Source organism: Larimichthys crocea, chromosome VII, assembly GCF_000972845.2.
Source record: "Larimichthys crocea isolate SSNF chromosome VII, L_crocea_2.0, whole genome shotgun sequence".
Classification (NCBI taxonomy): Eukaryota; Metazoa; Chordata; class Actinopteri; family Sciaenidae; genus Larimichthys; species Larimichthys crocea.
The window spans coordinates 22,081,007-22,100,650 of record NC_040017.1 but is presented as its reverse complement, the minus strand read 5'-3'; the positions used below and the strand labels follow the sequence as shown (position 1 = coordinate 22,100,650).

The following is a 19,644-nucleotide window of genomic DNA, read 5'->3' as shown; positions in this document are numbered from 1 at the left end:
AAAGATAAAAAATATTAGATGTCAGACCTTCTTTCTGAATGCTTTAATCTTATTTACACAGGTGATTTTTCCTTTTTTTTTTAAATATCATTTTATCACGTCTCTCCACACAATAAAACTTCTCAGATCTCCAATCTGTCTTTTGTATTGTACAAGAACGCTTTGATGCTCGCTCCCATCTGAAATGACCGGAGCAGTGCACAACAGAATGTATGTGATGACAAGCAGTGTGGCGTCTGTGTTTTCTCACCCAGCGGCCTGCTGGGAAGGAGAGGTCAGGCTGATTAGATAACTGTTGTGTATGAAAAAAGGAGCCTGCTGGGCTCACATGAGGGGTTCGATCTCTGATACAGAGAGAGCTTATACAACTACACGACTTTAGTCTTACTTCATGTTTGTGATATTATGTAACATGCTCATTGTGAAATGGGAACAAATGAGAAACTCTTGCATCATTGTTTATGAGGAAGGTTCATCTCTGAAAAAAATGCAGAAATCTTCAGTAAGAGCCTTTATTTATTTGCTCTTGGTGCAAAGTTACAGTTAGTGGATAGTCTTTACTTATCTTAACAGCATTTAAACTATGATTTCCTTTGTTTCAGCTTCTATGTCTCTGTCATGACCTTTGGCCCAGATGACAACAACTACAAACGCCTGGTGGTTAAATAAAGGTTGTATGTGCTAAACAAACGCCTTGTGAGTCATGCATACAGTTCATCGTAATGAACAATCAATGATGTCTCCTTTAAATGTGTTATCAAGACGTCTGAGCAGTCCTGAGCGAGTCCCAGTGCACGATGCTGAGTAAGAACGTGGCTACGTGGTCGCAACTCAGATGCGGCTTTTATACACAGTGCACCTCCTGCACAGAGGATACGAACTGCTTCAGTGTTAAATTATACTTGTTTGTTTTCACAACAAGCCCAGATCTTTAACCTTGTCCCTGAGTCGCTCACATGGCCTCTGAACCAGAGTTATAGGTGCCGTGTGAATAAAGTGCCGCTGACCGTCCTTTAGGCTATGTCAATAAAGTCGGAGCACCATGTGCTTTCTGTTATTCCCTCCCATGCTGTGTTGACTCCACACTGATGCCATATCACTTGTAAATTTGTCCACAGCAGGATAAATATTTCACAGACATCTGTCATCTGTCTCGTAAACTGCAAACATTTGTTCCATTTAAACTTGACTTCAATATTATATTTCTACACACATAATAGTGCGAGCAGTCGTTTTAATGATGCCGCTTTTAGAATTGAAATCTGTTGTTGATGAAAAGCCTCCTGATTTATTGTGCAGCTGTACTGAACGTACTGTGTGCAGATAACCAACCTTGCCGGTGACGATATTAAAAGCTCCATGTCCTTGTAGGGGAGGAAAAAACGTTTTTTACAGGATGATAAAGTGGAATTCCAATCTAGGTTAAGTTAAACATAAAAGACACAACACAACTTTATTTCCCCTCTAGCACCAAGGGATCCACTTGCTCTCTTACTCCCACTCTGCTGTTCGTGACTCGGTGCTTCTTACACGACATTTACATAGATATTAATCTAACGGTTTGCCTGAAAATGTGTCTAGTCTGCTTTTCTTAGATTCCATTATTAAAGACTTCCTCTCCTAAACCACTGGTTGTGACACAGACAGGAAGCTGGCACTCCCCAGCGGGAGTCAGACAGACTCCATCAGGCTGTAGTTCCACTTCTCTACCTCCTCATTTAAATTCAGGACAAACACGAGAGGTTCGGCAGTAAAATGTTGCGGCGTCACGCCTGTTTGTCAGGAGGTTTCATGAGGTTTAACATAGTAAATAAACAGGTATTGTACTGACATGCTATTTTTAATTTTGGTCCTGTTTTGTTATGTTATGTTATGTTATGTTATGTTATGTTATGTTATGTTATGTTAGGGTTTAACATTTTAAATGATTAATATTCCACTTCATACAAATGACAAAAGTTTTCAGGTGCAGCCGTTTTGTTTTAAACAGTACATGACTTTTATTCATCACTGTGGCATGAGTGCAGTATGAGGAAATCTGTGTCAGTGCATTTAATGGTCTATAGAAGACATTAATACTGAAAATGCTACCGGAAAAAAAAGGCACTTCTGTTTGCAATTCACATAAAAACAACAACAACAACAACAAAGCTCTGTACAAGCTATAGCATGATATAACTTTATGTTAATGTAATAGATACTACTCTTAAGTTAGCATCACAACTTACCACAGAAATGTACAGATACACAAGAACATGTAGCATATATCATTATCATAACTGTCCTGCTGTTTTCAGTTGACTAATTGTGCTTAACACAATTACAGTATATTCCACGGGGAACGGAAATTGGTAAGTAGTAATTAATAAATCCACAGATGCGAACAAAGGGTCATGTAGCAGTAATACTGCAGAGCTGAGACTGTCAGTGACAGGTCCAAACATTTGCCCTGAGATGAACACTGAGATCAGATCAAAACTTCTGGCAGGTGCTTCATGAAGCGCTCCAACAAATCCATTCCCATTGTCCCAAATAGGTGTGTTTTTCTTCCAACAACTCTCCCATGTCGAGTGTGGCAGAACCACTGTCACACAGAAGACTCATTGTGAAAGACTTTCGCTTTGATATTCTTCAGGCTGCACTGCAGGTTGGAGCTGGTTTCTGACTGCAGGGCCTCGGAGAACTTGGCGTCATACGAACGGCTGACCTGAGACTTCCTCTTGATTGAGTTCTGGATAGTCTCGGAGGTGAAGTAGTAAACAATGGGATCAAAGCAGCAGTTGGACACAGCGATGCAGAGGGCTATTGGGTAGATGGTTCGGACCACCGATTCCACAAAGCAGCCCTTTAAAGTTTTAGTGCGGACCAGAGCATAGAAAACCAAATTTACATTGTAAGGGATGAAACAAAAACAAAAAATTAAGAGGTGCACAATTATCATGCGTAGGATCTTTGTTTTGTTCAGCTTTCCCCCACCACGGCTGATGGTTTGGGGGCGACGCAGGGTCTGCAACACCATGATGGAGCAACATACGTTGAGTAGAAGGGGGATGATGAAGCCCACTGTCTCTATGAATATCACCACCTTAGACAGGTGAGACTTCCACTGCTTGGAGGAGAAGTTCTCAAAGCAAAAGGTGGCGTTAGTCTGTCGTTTCTCCGGGGAGGTGGTCTCCAACATGAACCCTGTGGGGAGACTTCCTGACAGCACCAGCACCCATACAGCAATACACACTATCCTCGCATTGCGCTTGGTCCGAAGCGCCCTCGAGCGAAACGGGTGCACAATGGCTAAAAAGCGATCCACGCTGATGCAGGTGAGAAAGAGCATGCTGCCGTACATGTTGGTGTAGAACAGAGAGACGGAGACCTTGCAGAGCATGCTCCCAAAAGGCCAGTTCTGGTTGATGAAGTAGAAGACACGCAGAGGCAGTGTGAAGACAAACAGCAGGTCAGACACTACCAAATTCATCATGTAGGTCGTGGTTTCGTTCCTCAGCTTAAGAGAGCACATGAATATGTAAATGGCCACCACATTTGTGATCAGTCCAACCACAAACACGATGCTGAAGATAGTACTGTACAATGGGTATTTGAAGCCGTCGTTCTTGATGCAGGATGAGATATTTGCTGAGATATTTTCAGCCCCTGGCAGGGTTAAATTGTCTCTGTTGTACATTCTGGGAGACAAAGAGTGGAAGGATGTGGGGTGTCTGTTATGCACAATAGCTATATCATGAAAGGACTGCCTCAAACAATGAATTCACCATGAATGGAGAGTAAAGCACAGAACAGTCCACAGCGCATTGAAAGATAATCCTCTGATAATTAAGGCCATTGGAACAAAGGTTTCTTCCAACACAACTGTCCATGTTAGAGAGGATCGCTGCACATGGTCAACATGGTTCCCTTCCCTGTCTTGATGTAGTTATTTTGGGGGTTACCTCCTCCCAGAGGACAGAGATTCAGGCTGGAGTGTCCTTCCCTCCCCCTGCCCTGTCTCTCAACGAGGCTGAACCCACACAAGTTACAGGCTGAGATTTACTTACTCAGATAAATTAGTCACACAAACGTGACTTCTTTTCACTCAAAAAGTCCTCAGCCACCACCAGCACCAGAGTCCACAAAAGGGATGATGGCATGTCCGTTTTTTAAAAGATGCCTTGGTGGGAAAAATCCAGTGTCTTTGTCAAAATTCAGTCCTTTGTTTTTGTTCTTTTTCGGCTCCAAGGCAGAAAACTTGTCATTAGCTTTCCATCTCGCAAAAAAGGTCCTGACCACAAACCACCAGGCTCCTGCCTGAGAGCACAACTGAAGCGTAGGTTGAACTGCTGCTCAAGTGTGTCACAATGTGAGTGTGTTTCACTATTTGTCCTCAGGGTCTGTTTCCTGTCCCCTACCCCCTTCTCTCTCTCTCTCTCTTTCTCTTACTGAGTCACATCTAGTTCTCTCTCTCTCTCTCTCTCTTCTCTCAGTTTGTTTTTCCCTCTGACAGCCTCTGGAGCTTTGACTCAGCACACCTCATGCACTCAGACGGTCTTGCTTCTCCTTTGTGCCGGTATCGCAGACAGTTTTTGCACTTTGAATGGTAGAGAAAGCAGCTGTCGAAACCACTCCCACTGCTTCCCATCGAACTCCTCCTACTCCTTTGTGTGCTGACAATTAAAAGAGGAATCTACCCAAACAACTCTGCATTGTGAGGGAGTCTCTAAAATATGACTGTAAGCTGGAACATCTTGATGCATGGACTTTTCTAAAAAATGAGAAGAGTTGAAAATATTTCAGTGTTTTACCATCAGTGCTGGACTAATTTAGAGTTTCAAAATGTGCCTTAATGAGGTCAAAATCTTTAGTTTGTTTAATATAAATACATTTTAGATAAAGTGCTTCAAGCTTACATTATTCATAAAAAGCTAGCTCTGGACTGTGGACTGAAACCAAGTGAATTTACTCAAGTACTGTCCTCATGCTCCTTTATACTTTTACTTCTCTTTTTTTCTTTATCGCATTTATGTCACAGCTTTTACGTCATCAGTAAACACTTAAGTAACAGGCTATCTGGGCACACTTGATAAGGTGACTAATATGAGAGCAACTGATGCATTCTGTGATAAGTTGTCAACGTCTGTAACTGAAATACCAAGTAAAAAAACATTATTATTAAGTACTTGGGGCCAGACTGTTATGTTGTTAACCTGCATGTAAGTAAATGTAATGTGCCTTCAACTAGACTTAGACTAAACTTTTTTTTTTTTTACTCCACTGCATTTATTTAGCAGCTTTAACTTTTTACTTTGCAGATTGAAATACAAGATCTCTAATGAGCTTATATAACACTTTGTTAAAGGCTAATTTCTTCAGAAGCATATAAATAAACTCAACGAGCTGCATCAAAAAATGTCGCTTACATATTTATGGTTCCCATTCTTTTGCATTACTGTCTGCCTTTTTACATTTTTAACTGTAAGCATGTTTCACTTGTGCGTATTTTTACATTGTGGTGTTGCTACTTTTACTGGACTCTCTTCCAGTGCGACATGAGACAAAACGATGAATATACGGACTGTGGTTTGATTTGGGTTTTCAGTCAAGCTGCTTATAAAGACAGGAGGTCAAGAGTGCCTGAGAAGTTCGCTACAACCCTGCAAGTCCCTGAGGTGACTGCCCCCACACAGGTCTGAAGGGAGGTACAAGAAAATTGAATTGTCTCCTTGTTGTTTTTGACAGCATGTGTGGGCGGCAGCTCGGCTAAAGAGTTTTATTCTGGAAGGGACATTAGAATCGAGACTGAACAGAAAGCTCTCTCTATTCAGCTCTTGTCAGTCCATGCCCACAGCTTTCTCCTGTCAATGCAGTGTGAAGTAGTATTCAACTTCTCCTAGTAGTAGAAACTCCCCACTTGGCAGTCAGTAAAAACATTGAGGCCTTTGTTGTGACTGAAGTAGCTTAGCAGGGAGGAATGTGAAGTTTAGAAATTATTAGTCTCGGACAACTTGAAAGTGCTTTCAGCTTCTTGATCAGTTGTAGTGAGTGGATACTGTAGATGTATGTATTTGTGTTGCCTGGCTGTTGCCATGTCAAACAGGAAGTATACCTGTATGGGGTTCCTGTCAGTAAGCGAGTACTTGTCTAACGGACAAAAATAAGTACATTTATGCTAAATCTGTTCTTTGTAGTTCACATTTGAATACAACTGCACAAACATGTTCCACTTCTTTTTATAGGTTGTAGTAATATTTCCCTATTTGGTGCTAGCGTTTATGACACTCATCCAAGCATGGCTCATTTGGACTTCACAGACATAACCAACAATGGTCAAACAAATGAAGGAAAATCTTGCAGAGAATCAAAGGGACAGTGGGTGTTTTATTGCCAGCGTGCCTCTCTTTGTCAGTCGGCCACAAAATAAACATCATCAAGGCTCGAGTGAAACGTTCAAGAAAATAGAAAAACCTATACTATTGTCTTTCGCTCGCAAAATAGTTCCATCCAGCACATAAAAACAAGCTCTTCACATGCAAGTATGCGGTTGCTAAACAAAAACATGTGGCTGAAATCCTTGGACTGTTAAAATTCTCACAATGCCAGGAAACTGTCTGGCACCCCCAAGGCCAAGACTGAAGGCTTTTCCAACACATGAGAAAAATGCCTGAGAAAGATAACAGGTGACATAATATTGTTGTGTAATGATCACCAACGGCAGTCTGAAGCAATGCAGGCATAGGTTACAAACCTGATCATGAGAAAAAGACATGCATCGTGAACATCCGAACAGCCTGGAGCGGTTTTTGGTCGTGACACTGTTACAGCTGGTTCGTTCACGTTGTAAACCAGCACATACAGTAGCTCCGGGCCAAAAAGCTGTGTGTTCTGTCTTTCTTATTGGGTAACCTGTTATTATATTCCACATACACATCAGCTAGTGTTAATTAGCAGTCTTCAGAGGTGCTGGGAGGTGGATTTTGTTACTTAACTTGACTTGAGACTTTCAAAACAATGATTTAATTGAAAAAAAAAAAAGGTTTCTAAAATAACACATTCTCCTGCGCCAGAACTCATTGTGTTTGATCACTGCAACATGAAAAATGAGCAGCCCAAATGAAAACTGCTGAACAAATGCCTAACTTGGCAAAAGTACATTTTGGACCACGGGCCCGTGCTTCGCTGAGACTGAAAGGGCTTTCGCCTCATTCCCTCATGTTCACCTTGGAAACTGAGACTGCACAAAACACAAAAGTTGTGCGGGTGTCCTCAAACAAACAAACAAGTGAAATTGGTTCAACACAACACAACAGAAGTCCGTACACAAATCACCAAGGAATTAGTCCAGGGCTGCTATAGCAACAAAAAGTCAGCGTAGGCCCTAAACCAGAGACACAAACACATCTTTCTGTAAGAATAAAAATAAAAATATATAAGATAATGTTCAACTAAAGAAGGCAGTGACAGATGAGGCGGGGCTTCACCTGACTAAACCTGGTAGGTAATCAATGGGAGCCTTCTTCAGAATTTAACACACTGAAACTTCTCATGTCTTTGTGAGCTATGACAGCAATACAAAGATCATTGAATCATAACTTCATTATCTCCATCTTCATCTCATCTCTGTTAGATGGCACCTACATTTTAACGTATTACAAAAAGGAAACTAAACCAGTCCTGACATTTGAAAAATTCAAGCTGTGGGTTTTCACTAACGCAATGCTCCCCCACACTGCCTTATCAACTTAAAGCTTTTGACTGCTTTTTGAAACAAATACCCCCCACCCACAAATACTTCACCCACCGCCACTATATTAAGACCTTTCACTGCATCAGTGTGAACTTGTCTTCACAACTTCTTTTTTTAAAGCCCTAACAACTTGATAAGATGACTTTTTAAAAGTTACTAATGCACTACATGGGAAGTTGTCAACATATGTAGCACTAGAAAGTAAAGTAAATCACTTCATACAAAGCTAAATGAAATAGTAAGGATTTATCTTAGATAGCAATGAATGACAGGTGAACACCTTTACTGCCACTTACCGAATAAAAAGCAGTGCACACTAATAATAATAATAATAATAAATGACTGCACAATAAATACAGATTGGATATGAACTGGATCCTTATTGCTACCTGTTACCTCCAGTACTTGTGTCTGAGATTCAGCATACAGTGCTGCATCTAAGTAAATGGTATGCGCCCTAAACCAAAAGTCTTAACTTAGCTTCTCCTTCATTGAAAACCAACACGAACAGGTTCGTGCAGTTCACTGGCTCCAAACACCATGTTTGGAATTTAAAATCCTTGGCTGTCGTTCTGTTTTTAGAGTTAAATCTTGGTTTATATGAACATTTTTTCACCGTCCAAAAATAGCCCCAGCAGATGGTTTCATTTTCCCGCTTCACAATTCATTAATATGTTTCACAGCATACTGTCAACCTGAGTGGGCCGACGACTGATTTTAATTTTGTGTCAGGGGTTAAAAAAAAAAAAAAGCTCGACTGCATGCTTCAACGGCTGTGCAGAGTGGTGGTATTTGAGTTTTTTCTGAGGGAAAGACAAGCCGGTTGATGTTTGTTTACAGGTTTCACAGATACTAGAGCACAAACCGCCAAAAAAGTGAGCTATGAGTTTACAAAAAAAAATTGGTGTATTAACAGGATGTGGTGCAAACACTTATATCTTAAGGCAGCGAGTAAGTGCCAACCACACCGGAGCCACAAACTGGCACAGAGAAAGCAAAAGCAAGAGCCCAATCTCATTTCAGAGCAAACCATAAACCAGATGAAATACAGCTCTCTTCTACCAAAATCACTTTCTGCATACAGAAGTGACACACTGGCTAAAGTTTTTTAACCCAGACCACCACTCACTACCTCTGTTCGCAAGAATGAAAACCACATTTACTCACAACACTACTTTTATTCCGATATCTTTAAGGTCTTTGCGGATTAAGATTATATTTATATAACATATAATCAGCTTATAAATTAGTATAAACTACCCAGCATCATGATCCCAAGCAGGGACAACACTTAAATGTTTCTTACACATGAATACTTACAAGTTAAACTTTGACATGTACTTGTAATTAGGTATTTTTACATTGGCGTGCTGCTGTTTTTAATTAAATACAAAAATACTTTTCACCACATCTTTTTAAGGAAAAATTAAAGGGTTTTATTGTGACCAAATGAATCCGTGATTTAGATCACTTTCCCTTCACCGTTCAGTATTTGGCCTAGCTCCAGCTACCGTTGGCAGCTGTGTACACTTCCTCATATTTCTTGTAAACCGTTTAACATGTGTGTCAGCTATGTTGAGCCATTTAGTGTGACAATGTACATATGTTTAGTCTTCGGCCTTATCTACATAATAACATATGGACTTCACTGACAGCCTATAATTCTGCATACTGTACTATTAAAGTGCCTTACCATGAGAGAAACCCAGTAAGGGGAAAGGAAATGTGTTTTCATCACATAAGTGTAAACAGTGTGTCAGTTAGTAAGCAAAATTAAAGGAAATAAACCCAAAAAAAAGCACATTTCCTGAAAGTAATTTCCTGTTTTGATTCCTCTTTGCATATAGCAAAGTGTTCTGGATACGGCCAATATGTCGTCATGTTCCCAAGTAGTTTGACAGCTTTACACCCTTACACCAAATAGTCTTTCATACTGTCATATTGGGTGTTATCCTCCGAACCATATGCACATACATTTTGTCAACATTTGTCTTGGGAGTTGCCATTAGTTGGAACCGAGTGACTGAATTATTATCTGTGTGCTGCTGATCTGGCTGCCTTTCATCAGAATTAGTCCAAACATGCTGTCTCTTGGGGCTCAGCATAACATGACACTTACAATGTTTAGTTCTTAAATGTAATATTTTAGACTTCACAAGTTTAATATGTACTGCACAGTTGTTATTTTGGATTGCCACCGTGTGTAAGATGTCATGAGAGGTCAGTGTGACGCTTCAGGAAATATCTGTAAAATAAAAGACGCTTCCTCTTGCAGGAAGACCGTATGTATCTGTTACATCTCAATGTATAATCACGACTATATTGTATATGACACAATGACAAACAGTTGTGCAATAGGAAATTGCTTATCTTTCAAACTAATCATTTCATATCTAATGTTCGTTGGGTTATTTTGACATGAAGTGCACAAGTGCATTAAAGCAAGTAACGTGCAGATAAGTGATAAACGGTTTAGTAAAAGTAATGGATGAAAGTGTGAGGTGGGTGTGAAAGCCCCGACACGTGCTCCAGTTAACTGTGAGCAGGCTTTCAGTGCAGCAATGCACGAGTAGCAAAAGATTCACATGCACCACACTTTGCACCCCACGGTCTAGAGCTGCTGCTGATAAAACATTTATCACATTTTATGTGTTTGTAGCGTGGAGCTCGCTGTACATTTGCACAACCATGATGTGTTATGGGCTTTGGTATTTTACACTGTGTACACATATATGTCAAGGCTGACCACCAATCACAGCAATAACACACACACACACATCGCGTGGTGTTGTTATTCATTTTAATACATTTTAGATTATCAAATATTACCATTAATGTGTCACTGTCAGCAGATTACAGCATTTTCCATACAAAATAAGAACACAGGCATTTTTTTTGTTGTTGTAATTATCAAAATGTCCAAAAAATGCAATAATTGGCTCGTTAAAGTAAAAGCAATTTGTTACGTTCTGTTCAGACAGATTCAGGAATTTAATGTGGAATTATCCGGTAACTACATTTAAAAAGACCTCGTGGTCCTATATGAGACTATATTCAACACAGTCAGTTGGCAATTACACTAAGCCAGCACTACTTCATTATCGCAAAGTGCTACCAGGGGAAAGATATAAAGAAACACTTGAAAAACAAGCAAGAGTTTGCTGCCAACATATTAACAATGAAAAAAAAATAAAAACAACCAAACTTTTGTAAACATACCAAATTACAATGAAACACAACTGTAAAATCAGCTGCACTCACAGTGTAACATCGCTGATAGGCTACACAGGAGTCAATATGTTTGTGTTAAGTCACACACACTCTTTCAAGCGGCTCAGTGTTAATCTGAACGCAGGTAAACATGCAGTAGGATGTTCTTATCTCTCATCTCCCCAACTCAGCCTGTAGATAGTGGCCAAAGGAGAGCAAATGTTAGTTGATACGTACATCAAACAGTCACCACACGTTTGGGATGGCAAAGCTGAAGAACTACAATATAAAACAAGGGTGGCAAAAATTTAACATTGACTTACGCGAGAGAACATAACTTCAGAGGAGAAAAAAAAGTGTTGCAGAAGAACAGCGTGCGTGTTTTTTCCTAATTAAATACTACTTCTCAATCCAGGACGTTTGAGAATGAAGGCTTCAAAGAAAAGCAGCATAAAGGGTCAATTCATGGCTCACGTGACTTTTGCCCATTGCTTCCTCCTCACTGCTGATCAAACACGGTGTACTACAGTGCAGTATATGCTTTGATTATTTGTTTTACTTACTGATAAAGGGCAGTGTGATTAAGCCCGTGTACCCCATCTGTACATTACCGGTAACACAAAGACGACAGAAAGACGACCACTGTGGCACATCTTTCTATTCCACCACTGCTTGTCTGCTTGAGTGGTACAACCCAATATTTATGCACCGAGCAACCACTGTGTCTGGGCTCGGTTTAGGGGAGGGGGTAACACAGAAGCATCCGTTAAGGTGAAACCTTAAACCGTTTGCCTTTCCAGTGTTAACATACCCAGCGACAAAGGCTTTGAAGTACTGATCAGCCTGGTGTTTACTTTGGTCTAGGGTCGACCCTCAGGACCACAGAGAGCTTAACCCTTATCATGTTAAGTCCATCACTACAGGGGCACTCTACTCAGTTCTTGAAGGCCCCGTAGCGACTGGCTTTACTAATGAAGTTCTTGAGCAGGTCGTGGTCCATGTCTGCAAAGGCCTGGGTCTGCGTGACAGCTGTTAGGTGGTTGACGCAAAACTTGAAGCAGAACTCCTCCAGATCCTAAAAATGAAGAGGGCTGTCTGGTCAGTGCTGAGGAGTACAACTAAGCTACTGAGAAGGCTCCCACCACCATGGTGCCTGACTGTGTGTCAGGAGCTATAAGCTTACCCGCGCCTCATACTTGACAGCAGCAGAGAGCAGAGTGATGGCGTTGTCCTCAGAAATGCCTCTCTTGATTGTTTCCTGGCACAGCCTCTTCAGCCTCGTCTCTCGGTAGAACGTAGCTAAATCAAGCAAGCCTGCACACAAAAACAACACAAAGGTGAGGGTGTTCAAGGCTGCAGCACTAAGTCAAAGGTTCCTAATGTGCTTTCAGTGCGTAGACGACTGTGACGTACGTCTCGGCTTACCAATAGCATCCTCTGGTGGCAGGTTGATAGTGTCTGTGTAGAGGTACTCCAGAAAGGCTCTGTACACCAGATATGAGAACTGATGAATCTCTATAGCGTCCTCGTCGGTTTCATTCAGCAGTGCGCGGAAATGCTCACACCTGCAAGGGGAACAAAAAGTGCAAAGTTGCTCGTGTGTCACGGTAAATGATACCTCACCGGCGAAGCAGCGTGTTTTACTTCTACTTTCCAAGAAACCAAAGCGAGGGCTGTATTTGTGCAAAGCTCTATTATCACTGTGAGGTGAACTGTGTAATCTACACCTGACGGCAGATTTGAAAAACAAAAACAAAAAGGAAATGTGTGAATGCTCACACAATTTGAGATCCGCTAACTCATTTTCACACTGGATGGAAATCACAGAAAACCCTATATATGTATATAATATAATATAATATAATATAAATAATAATATATATCCTATAATATAAATAATATAATATAATCATATTTTCTTTCCCTGTGAATCCCATCATGACATAATTTTATTAAGTGTACAGAAACAGCTTTTTAAAAATGAATATCATGTTCAAGTTAAGTTTTAAGTTGAATTATTACACAACAATTATTTAAAGCAAAAATTAGGAATATACATATAGTTGTGTGATCTAATAGCACAGTTTAAGGTAGACAGGACATGGAGAAGAGATAGAGAGAGGATAGTGAAGGGCTGCAGGTTGAAACCAAACCCTAACCACTCCACCAGGTGAGGGCATCCTATCTCGCTTCCTGAGGCCAAGCAGAGGCACTTTGCCAGCAACTATAGCTCACAGTATTTTTCTATAATTTTTCCCAAACTGCTAATCTCCACTGGGTCAAAACAATGCCTCCCTATCATTTCTTCTCAGGACACAGCTGAACGAACCACTGAGTTTTCGTTCTCGAGTGCATCTCAGACGTATCATTTGCATGTGATCTCGCCAAAGCAGGCGTTTTGCACCGTTGGGTATTCGTTGAGTTTGAGTGTGTGTGCACTAGGGTTGACGTCGCAGACAGTCTGGCTCCTTCCTACTGACAGTGCAAAAGAGCAAGGATCCTGGAATGCAGATACTTTGTGTGCATGTGTGGTTATAAAAAGAAAAGAGGAAAACAATAGGTCTGTCTTTGCTTCCCCGTGACATTAACAGGAAAGACGGGGAAACGCTGTCTAACAGATGGAGTTTAAATATAGGCAACGCAGCATTTCAGGGGGTATGTGGTAAATTCATTAAACACAGAAAGGTGGCTCAATGTGTTCGCTGTCATGACGGCTGCACAATAAATAAAAAAAGATTTGTTTGTCTTATGTTTCTATAATTAACAATCACAAAGTGGATTTCTGAAAACCCCAGTGCGGTAATGGCAAGCGCCTTCATGACTCATGATCAAGCAAAACCACTGAATGCGAAAATACACGTGACCAAAATGAAAACGAGAATGGAGAAGCAGGCGGCTCTGGTGAGGAAATCATTTTTTAAAAAACAAAGCAAAGAAGAAATGAGCAGTGACCAGAGAGGAAAACCTGGAGACAGTTTCAGTTCTTCTACGACTTAATTTATGATGTTGCCTAGTCGCAACATAATCATAATAACCAAGTGGCACAGATTGACATTTTCACATTTCCTGTTCCTGTGTACCTGATTTTCAGCAGAGCTTTGTGAACATGGATACACTTCCCATCAACCAAGAACTTCAGGTCTGAAATCTCTGGGCTGTCAAACTCTTTCTTCAGAGACTGGGCAACAGTCATGTAGTCATCACCATCTGACAAAAACAAAGGGAAAAAAATCATCATTTGTTCCTCTAACACTGCAGTTGAAAAGGTAACAAACGGGAACAGATTGCACTGATGGGAGCACTGAAGATTTCAGCGGCTTGTTAGTCAAACAGATTTTTGTCATTTTGTGTCATTGCCTTTACAGAATCGAGTGTAAACACAATGAAGATCTCACACTGACATGTTTCTGCTCCTAGGTTCAAGTTGACTTCAAATTAGATCAATCGGGACACACATGATAGTTCAATGTGGACAGGAAGCAGAGTTTCCTGTTTATATCTTAGGAATTTGCACCTATGACAAACTACCCACTATATGGCATGATTAGCTCTGGGTACAGGGTAAATGGAACAATGTCCAAATGCTTCGCACTGCAAATATTGGCTTTATACTCCTTTTAACGCGCTCACCTACTGAGAGGAGGTGCCACGTGACTGCTGGTGTGGCGAAGCAAGCGAACACATCGTCTGTGCCGCTGAAATGGGTGAGGTGGGGGCTGGCGACAGCCTGACCTCGACACTGACCCCACATTAGAACCTGCCCACTCTGGGTCTTTGCAGCCGACGTGTGGCTGGTGTGACATGCAGCCACCTCCACCATCCTGGTGACAAAAACAGACACAAGCTTAAAGTATCACTGATGTATGGGTGTCTTATGTACGATGAAATATGTCTTTTAGGATCTTGTCATCTGGCCCTCAGCGTGGCAGCGGAGAGGTGTCGATGCTAATCGAGGCCAGAGGAAGAAAACAAAGTACTAACCTCTCCTTGTCTGTGTTTATTTGAGTGGGGAGCGCTTGATTACTCTTGTTGCCTGTTCCTAACTGCCCATATGAGTTGGCTCCCCAGGCGTAAACAAACCCCTCATCTGTAAGTGCCAATGTATGTGCGTATCCACAGGCAACCTATGGGAGGAAGAGTGTAATTAGGCTGAACTGAAACAAATGAACAAAGCTTTAGGACATTCATTTCTCTCTCTTTGGTTCTTACCTGGACGATGTTGACGCCTTGGAGAGCAGCGATCCTGCATGGGGTCTGCTGATTGCCATTGTTGCCCAGACCAAGCTGTCCATTGCAATTGTAGCCCCAACCATAGATCTATAGTACAAACAGAGGACATCAAGGCATTGGTGTGGGATGCTCTTCTGTTTGTTTAGGGCTGTTGTCAGCCTATAGCAGCTTAATTAATTTAATCTCATTCACAGTTTCTGGCATTTATTACACTTCTGAAAGATTCCTAGCCATTCCTCTACTTTACAAGCTGCAAAAGTCACAATTATCTTATATGTGACAGACATTTGCATTAGCCAGTGCTGCCAAAAAGTTGTCCTACTGAGAGCATCGATTCATGTCCGATTGATGTGTTACCTCTCCATTGTCCAGTACAGCCATAGAGCAGAGCTGACCACAGGCTATGTTAACCACCACCTTGTTCTGTAGGCAGCTGCTGACCCGGCGCGGTGTCGGCTGGTTAGCGGTGGACCCCGAACCTACTTGGCCTGAGTTGTTGTAACCCCACGCGAACACCTTAACACAGAGAAAGATGTCACAAAGTAAAACCAGAGATTGGGCATAAAGGAACTCAAGGAGGAGAGACATAGACGATGATAGACTACCTCTCCATCAGTCGTCAGGGCAATAGTGTGATGGGAGCCACAGGCCACCTCTGTCACTCTCTTGCTGAGGAGGTTGGTGGACACGAGGGCAGGGGTCAGCCCATGATTGGTGGTTCCATTACCCAGCTGGCTGTAGCCGTTGTGTCCCCAAGCAAACACCTCTCCATCTACATCGCAGTAGATCAACAAACTTTCATTCATGTTGTCTCAGTGGTTAATAGTTAATTAACAGATAAGAAGCAGCTGACTCAACATGAACACAGACATCAGTTCATAGCACTAACTGGAAACTGTATACTGAACGTTAAATAGCTGAAAAACAGAAATGCATATTATTAATATACGTTATAATTACAATAAGTATGTGAATATAACTATAAGTTCTATGATCAAGCACAGATTTGACCAGTAAGGTTTACAATAATCGTCTACTGTTTGATTAAACAGACCAAGTGTGTTTTAATGTACTCAGATTATACTTATCTCAATACACGTTATTAAACTCTAACAACTAATTCATTTCACTTTGATTTCAGGCATCTGCATGTATCATCATGTTGTTTGTGATGTCCTTCCTGAGGAAAACTCCCCTCAGGGACAAATACAGGCTTTTCTGAACTGGATTACCTGCAGTTGCGATAACCACATGTGGTCCCGTTCCATAGCTAAGGGACACAATCTTCTTCCCACACAAGACATCAATCCTGCGCGGCTCAATAGTGCTTTGAAGGTCTCCGAGGCCTAAACAGCCGCTGCAGTTGGTGCCCAGAGCGAAGACCTGCAGAGACCAAACATGGCAGATGAAACGGCACGGATATTAACGAATCATAGTTAAATGCTGCTACATGTTGGTGTTTACTGATAAATATATCACAGTAAAAACTTAATATCTGGAGACTGAACAATAATCACTTTGTAGGTTTTAAGTTCTGAAGTGTGAAAAGTCATTTCACAGTCTATTACAAATTAATTATTTTCATTTTGTCTTCCACTGTCGCCTGATGATATTTTCATTATTGTTCATTATTATTTTGATCAATTGTCTATAAAAACGTCCTTGTAATTTCCCAGCACCTCGGAGGGTTTAACAATCAATTTTACCTCAATTTATTACGTGATTAACGGACTAATCATTTCAGTGCTGTTCGCACCCAAATAAAACAACGCTTGCAACCAAAATAATCTTCTGTGGGATCGTATTTTCAGAAATACCTCTGCATTTGATTTTTCCAGAATGTTTGTGAGCTGAACTAAAATCAACTTAGATAATAACTGCGTGTATGCGAGGTGGAAACATGTAATTTGAAGTGAAATCCATCAAAATATGTTTTTTTTACAACCCAGTTGGAAGCTCCAAAACATAAACTGTTTGGGCCTCAGAGATAAACACATGAGCAAGGGCGGCAAGACGAAGCACGCTCTAGTCTACACCTTTCCACAGGATAAAAATGGAGCTTGCTTGGGTATTAGCTAAAGATAGCCTCTTTCTATCTGCTTATCCCCGTGCCTGGAACTGCACCCTGTATCAACCAGAGAGGGGGAGAGGCAGCCTGCAGCATTGCACATCCAAAATACAAAATAATCAAAGCAAATGTATCGCAGGAAAGTCTGTCATGTCTTGCAACACATCTTCATTTTAAACAAGAGGGTTAAAGCACCCTTGTGTTACCTCATCATTAACTGTGACATAGAGGGCTTCGTTTGCAGCACTGCCAAAGACACAAGCCTGCCGGATAAGCCGAAGTTCCTCAGGAGGAAGGAGGGCAAACACTGGCCACTTCCCCACGTCCAGCATACTACTCCGCTGTGAAAGGAGGAGAAGACACAGTTGTAAATATGTCACACAGACATTTTGATTTAAAAAAAAAATATATATATATCACGTAATAAATCTGGAAATGTGTGTGTTCTCTTACCTAAATATTGTATTTTGGATACTCTTTAAAAGGAGGAATAGACTCAAATGGTAAAGTAAAATGCTGAGTCATAGTAAAGCAGGAATATGGTGAAGTTGTCCCATTCCTGCTCCGGTTAATTGCATACAAAAGGACTAATTGTGTTATAGTACAGTTAATGGGAAACATCAGACTAAAAACTTGATTGTCTGAGGAATTTTGCCGTCCGGTCTGTAGCAACAAAAGCGTACAGAACAAACTAAAACTGTCTCAAAAGTGTCACAACAACAAAAAAAACAACTTTACCCTGAGCCCAGATTTGTAGACAGATTAAAAGTGGCTGCGTGTTGACTGACATAAACCCATTACCTGGTATTTGCTGAAAGAAATGCCAGCGTATGTCACTTCTTCTGCATGTGTTGTGCACAGATACTATCATATATATATATATCTATATATATCTATATATAGATATAGATATGAATCCTGATGCAATATTTCCTGTGCAATGAAACCACGTGTCAAGGATGCATGAGTGGTATAACCATCCCACATGAATTGATTTAAAAATATGGGTTGCTTGCATCTGTATTTAATGGAGATGAAATATCAGCCTGACTCTGCAGGATCAATACATGCTATTAAAACCTGCTTATATTCTTATATTGGACTGAAAATGCACATTTAACATAACATGATGTGGCATTTTTGCATCATAAATAACAAACTTTAAAGAGTCACAACGCTCTGAAAAAAGTCGCTATGACATCACAACATGAAGCTGCACTTCATATGAGCTCAGCCTTCATAAACACCGCCCCTCCCAGGTTATGAGCTGTCCCAAGACTTGAAAATCAAACAAACAACGCAACAGAAACAGGATATGTTGCAGCCTGGCTACATTTACTAATGCAGCATTAAAGCGCTCTTAAACTATTAAAACAGCACGATTATAAAGCCGATAATCGTCGACATGAGGGGGTGTTGATGGGAGATGCTGGTGATGGTCCAAACTGTTGTCGTTTTACCTTTTGCTGCTGTGTTTAGCTAGTGTTTGGTCCGAGGCGTCGCTTTCTGATCAGTGAAAACTGAAACACCGGGAAGTTTTCAGCCGACATATTCGGAGGATCAAATCGCCGATGGGATCATCTTTGCAGTCTGCTACGAGTCTGAGTCTTTTAGCAGCTGTGGTCGGCCCTTGTTGTTGTTGTAGTTAGCTTTAATCGCTGCTACACCGCCGAGAGACAAGAGCACGCAAACGCACCGCACTTCCTGTAGCTAGGCGGTGCGTTCGAGGGAAATCGGAGCTGGGAGCTTCAAATGTTTATTATTAGAAAATATATCCAAGGCTTTAAGATAGATAGATAGATAGATAGATAGATAGATAGATAGATAGATAGATAGATAGATAGATAGATAGATAGATAGATAGATAGATAGATAGATAGATAGTTTATTGTCCTTATTGTCCTTTATAGGAAATTTGTTTCCACAGCCTGTATGTGCCCTTCATACATATATACATGCATAAATACAAGATACGTTGAGATAGATAGATAGATAGATAGATAGATAGATAGATAGATAGATAGATAGATAGATAGATAGATAGATAGACACTGTATTCAGGCATGCTGACATCAGTATAAATAGTAAAATACAATAATGTATCATTGTAGTTTTCAATATTAAAATGAATATTAAAATATTAAAATCTGGATTTTCCATTTGTAAAGTCACATTATGGTTGATTTTTTTATTGGAAAGCTGGTGTGCAGCTTGCTTAATTTGTATATACTTTTATTTGTTTTTTCTAGCATCATGACACGTAAATGTTCATATTTATATGAAGAGCAAACTCAACACTTTTTTTTTTTATCTGGCTTTTACTTGAACTATATTTAGAATTATCCAAGGCTGTGATTATGACTTGATAGATAGATAGATAGATAGATAGATAGATAGATAGATA

The 19,644-nt window shown here is 40.7% G+C and overlaps 2 protein-coding genes across 3 annotated transcripts; both read right to left on the bottom strand.

Annotated features, from left to right (window-relative positions):
- Positions 1-1,975: 1,975 nt before the first annotated feature.
- lpar6a (lysophosphatidic acid receptor 6a) lies at positions 1,976-4,581 on the bottom strand. Its single transcript, XM_010738791.3, has one exon. It carries the CDS (start codon positions 3,677-3,679, stop codon positions 2,588-2,590), a length of 1,092 nt encoding a protein of 363 aa, XP_010737093.2. The 5' UTR covers positions 3,680-4,581; the 3' UTR covers positions 1,976-2,587.
- Positions 4,582-10,513: 5,932 nt separating this feature from the next.
- On the bottom strand, positions 10,514-18,988 carry rcbtb2 (regulator of chromosome condensation (RCC1) and BTB (POZ) domain containing protein 2). 2 transcript variants are annotated; one of them, XM_027280308.1, is made up of 12 exons: positions 18,701-18,988; positions 17,447-17,581; positions 16,405-16,555; positions 15,778-15,944; positions 15,530-15,688; positions 15,152-15,259; positions 14,924-15,066; positions 14,573-14,763; positions 14,023-14,149; positions 12,368-12,507; positions 12,126-12,256; positions 10,514-11,134 (listed from the first exon to the last, which is right to left on the bottom strand). In XM_027280308.1, exons 2-12 carry the CDS (start codon positions 17,570-17,572, stop codon positions 11,117-11,119), a joined length of 1,461 nt encoding a protein of 486 aa, XP_027136109.1. In that variant the 5' UTR covers positions 17,573-17,581; positions 18,701-18,988; the 3' UTR covers positions 10,514-11,116. The 2 variants fall into 2 exon arrangements, with proteins under 2 accessions (XP_027136109.1, XP_010737091.1); XM_010738789.3 differs by having other exon boundaries at positions 10,514-12,017; positions 17,447-17,583; positions 18,702-18,988.
- Between the last annotated feature and the right edge of the window lie 656 nt (positions 18,989-19,644).

Coding starts and splice junctions, on each gene's coding strand:
- rcbtb2 (XM_010738789.3), bottom strand. CDS start 17,572: ATGCTGGACGTGGGGAAGTGGCCAGTGTTTGCCCTCCTTCCTCCTGAG. Junction 15,689..15,777: donor CCCTGACGACTGATGGAGAG/GTAGTCTATCAT, acceptor CTCTGTGTTAAG/GTGTTCGCGTGGGGTTACAA. Junction 14,764..14,923: donor ATAAACACAGACAAGGAGAG/GTTAGTACTTTG, acceptor TTTTGTCACCAG/GATGGTGGAGGTGGCTGCAT.
- lpar6a (XM_010738791.3), bottom strand. CDS start 3,679: ATGTACAACAGAGACAATTTAACCCTGCCAGGGGCTGAAAATATCTCA.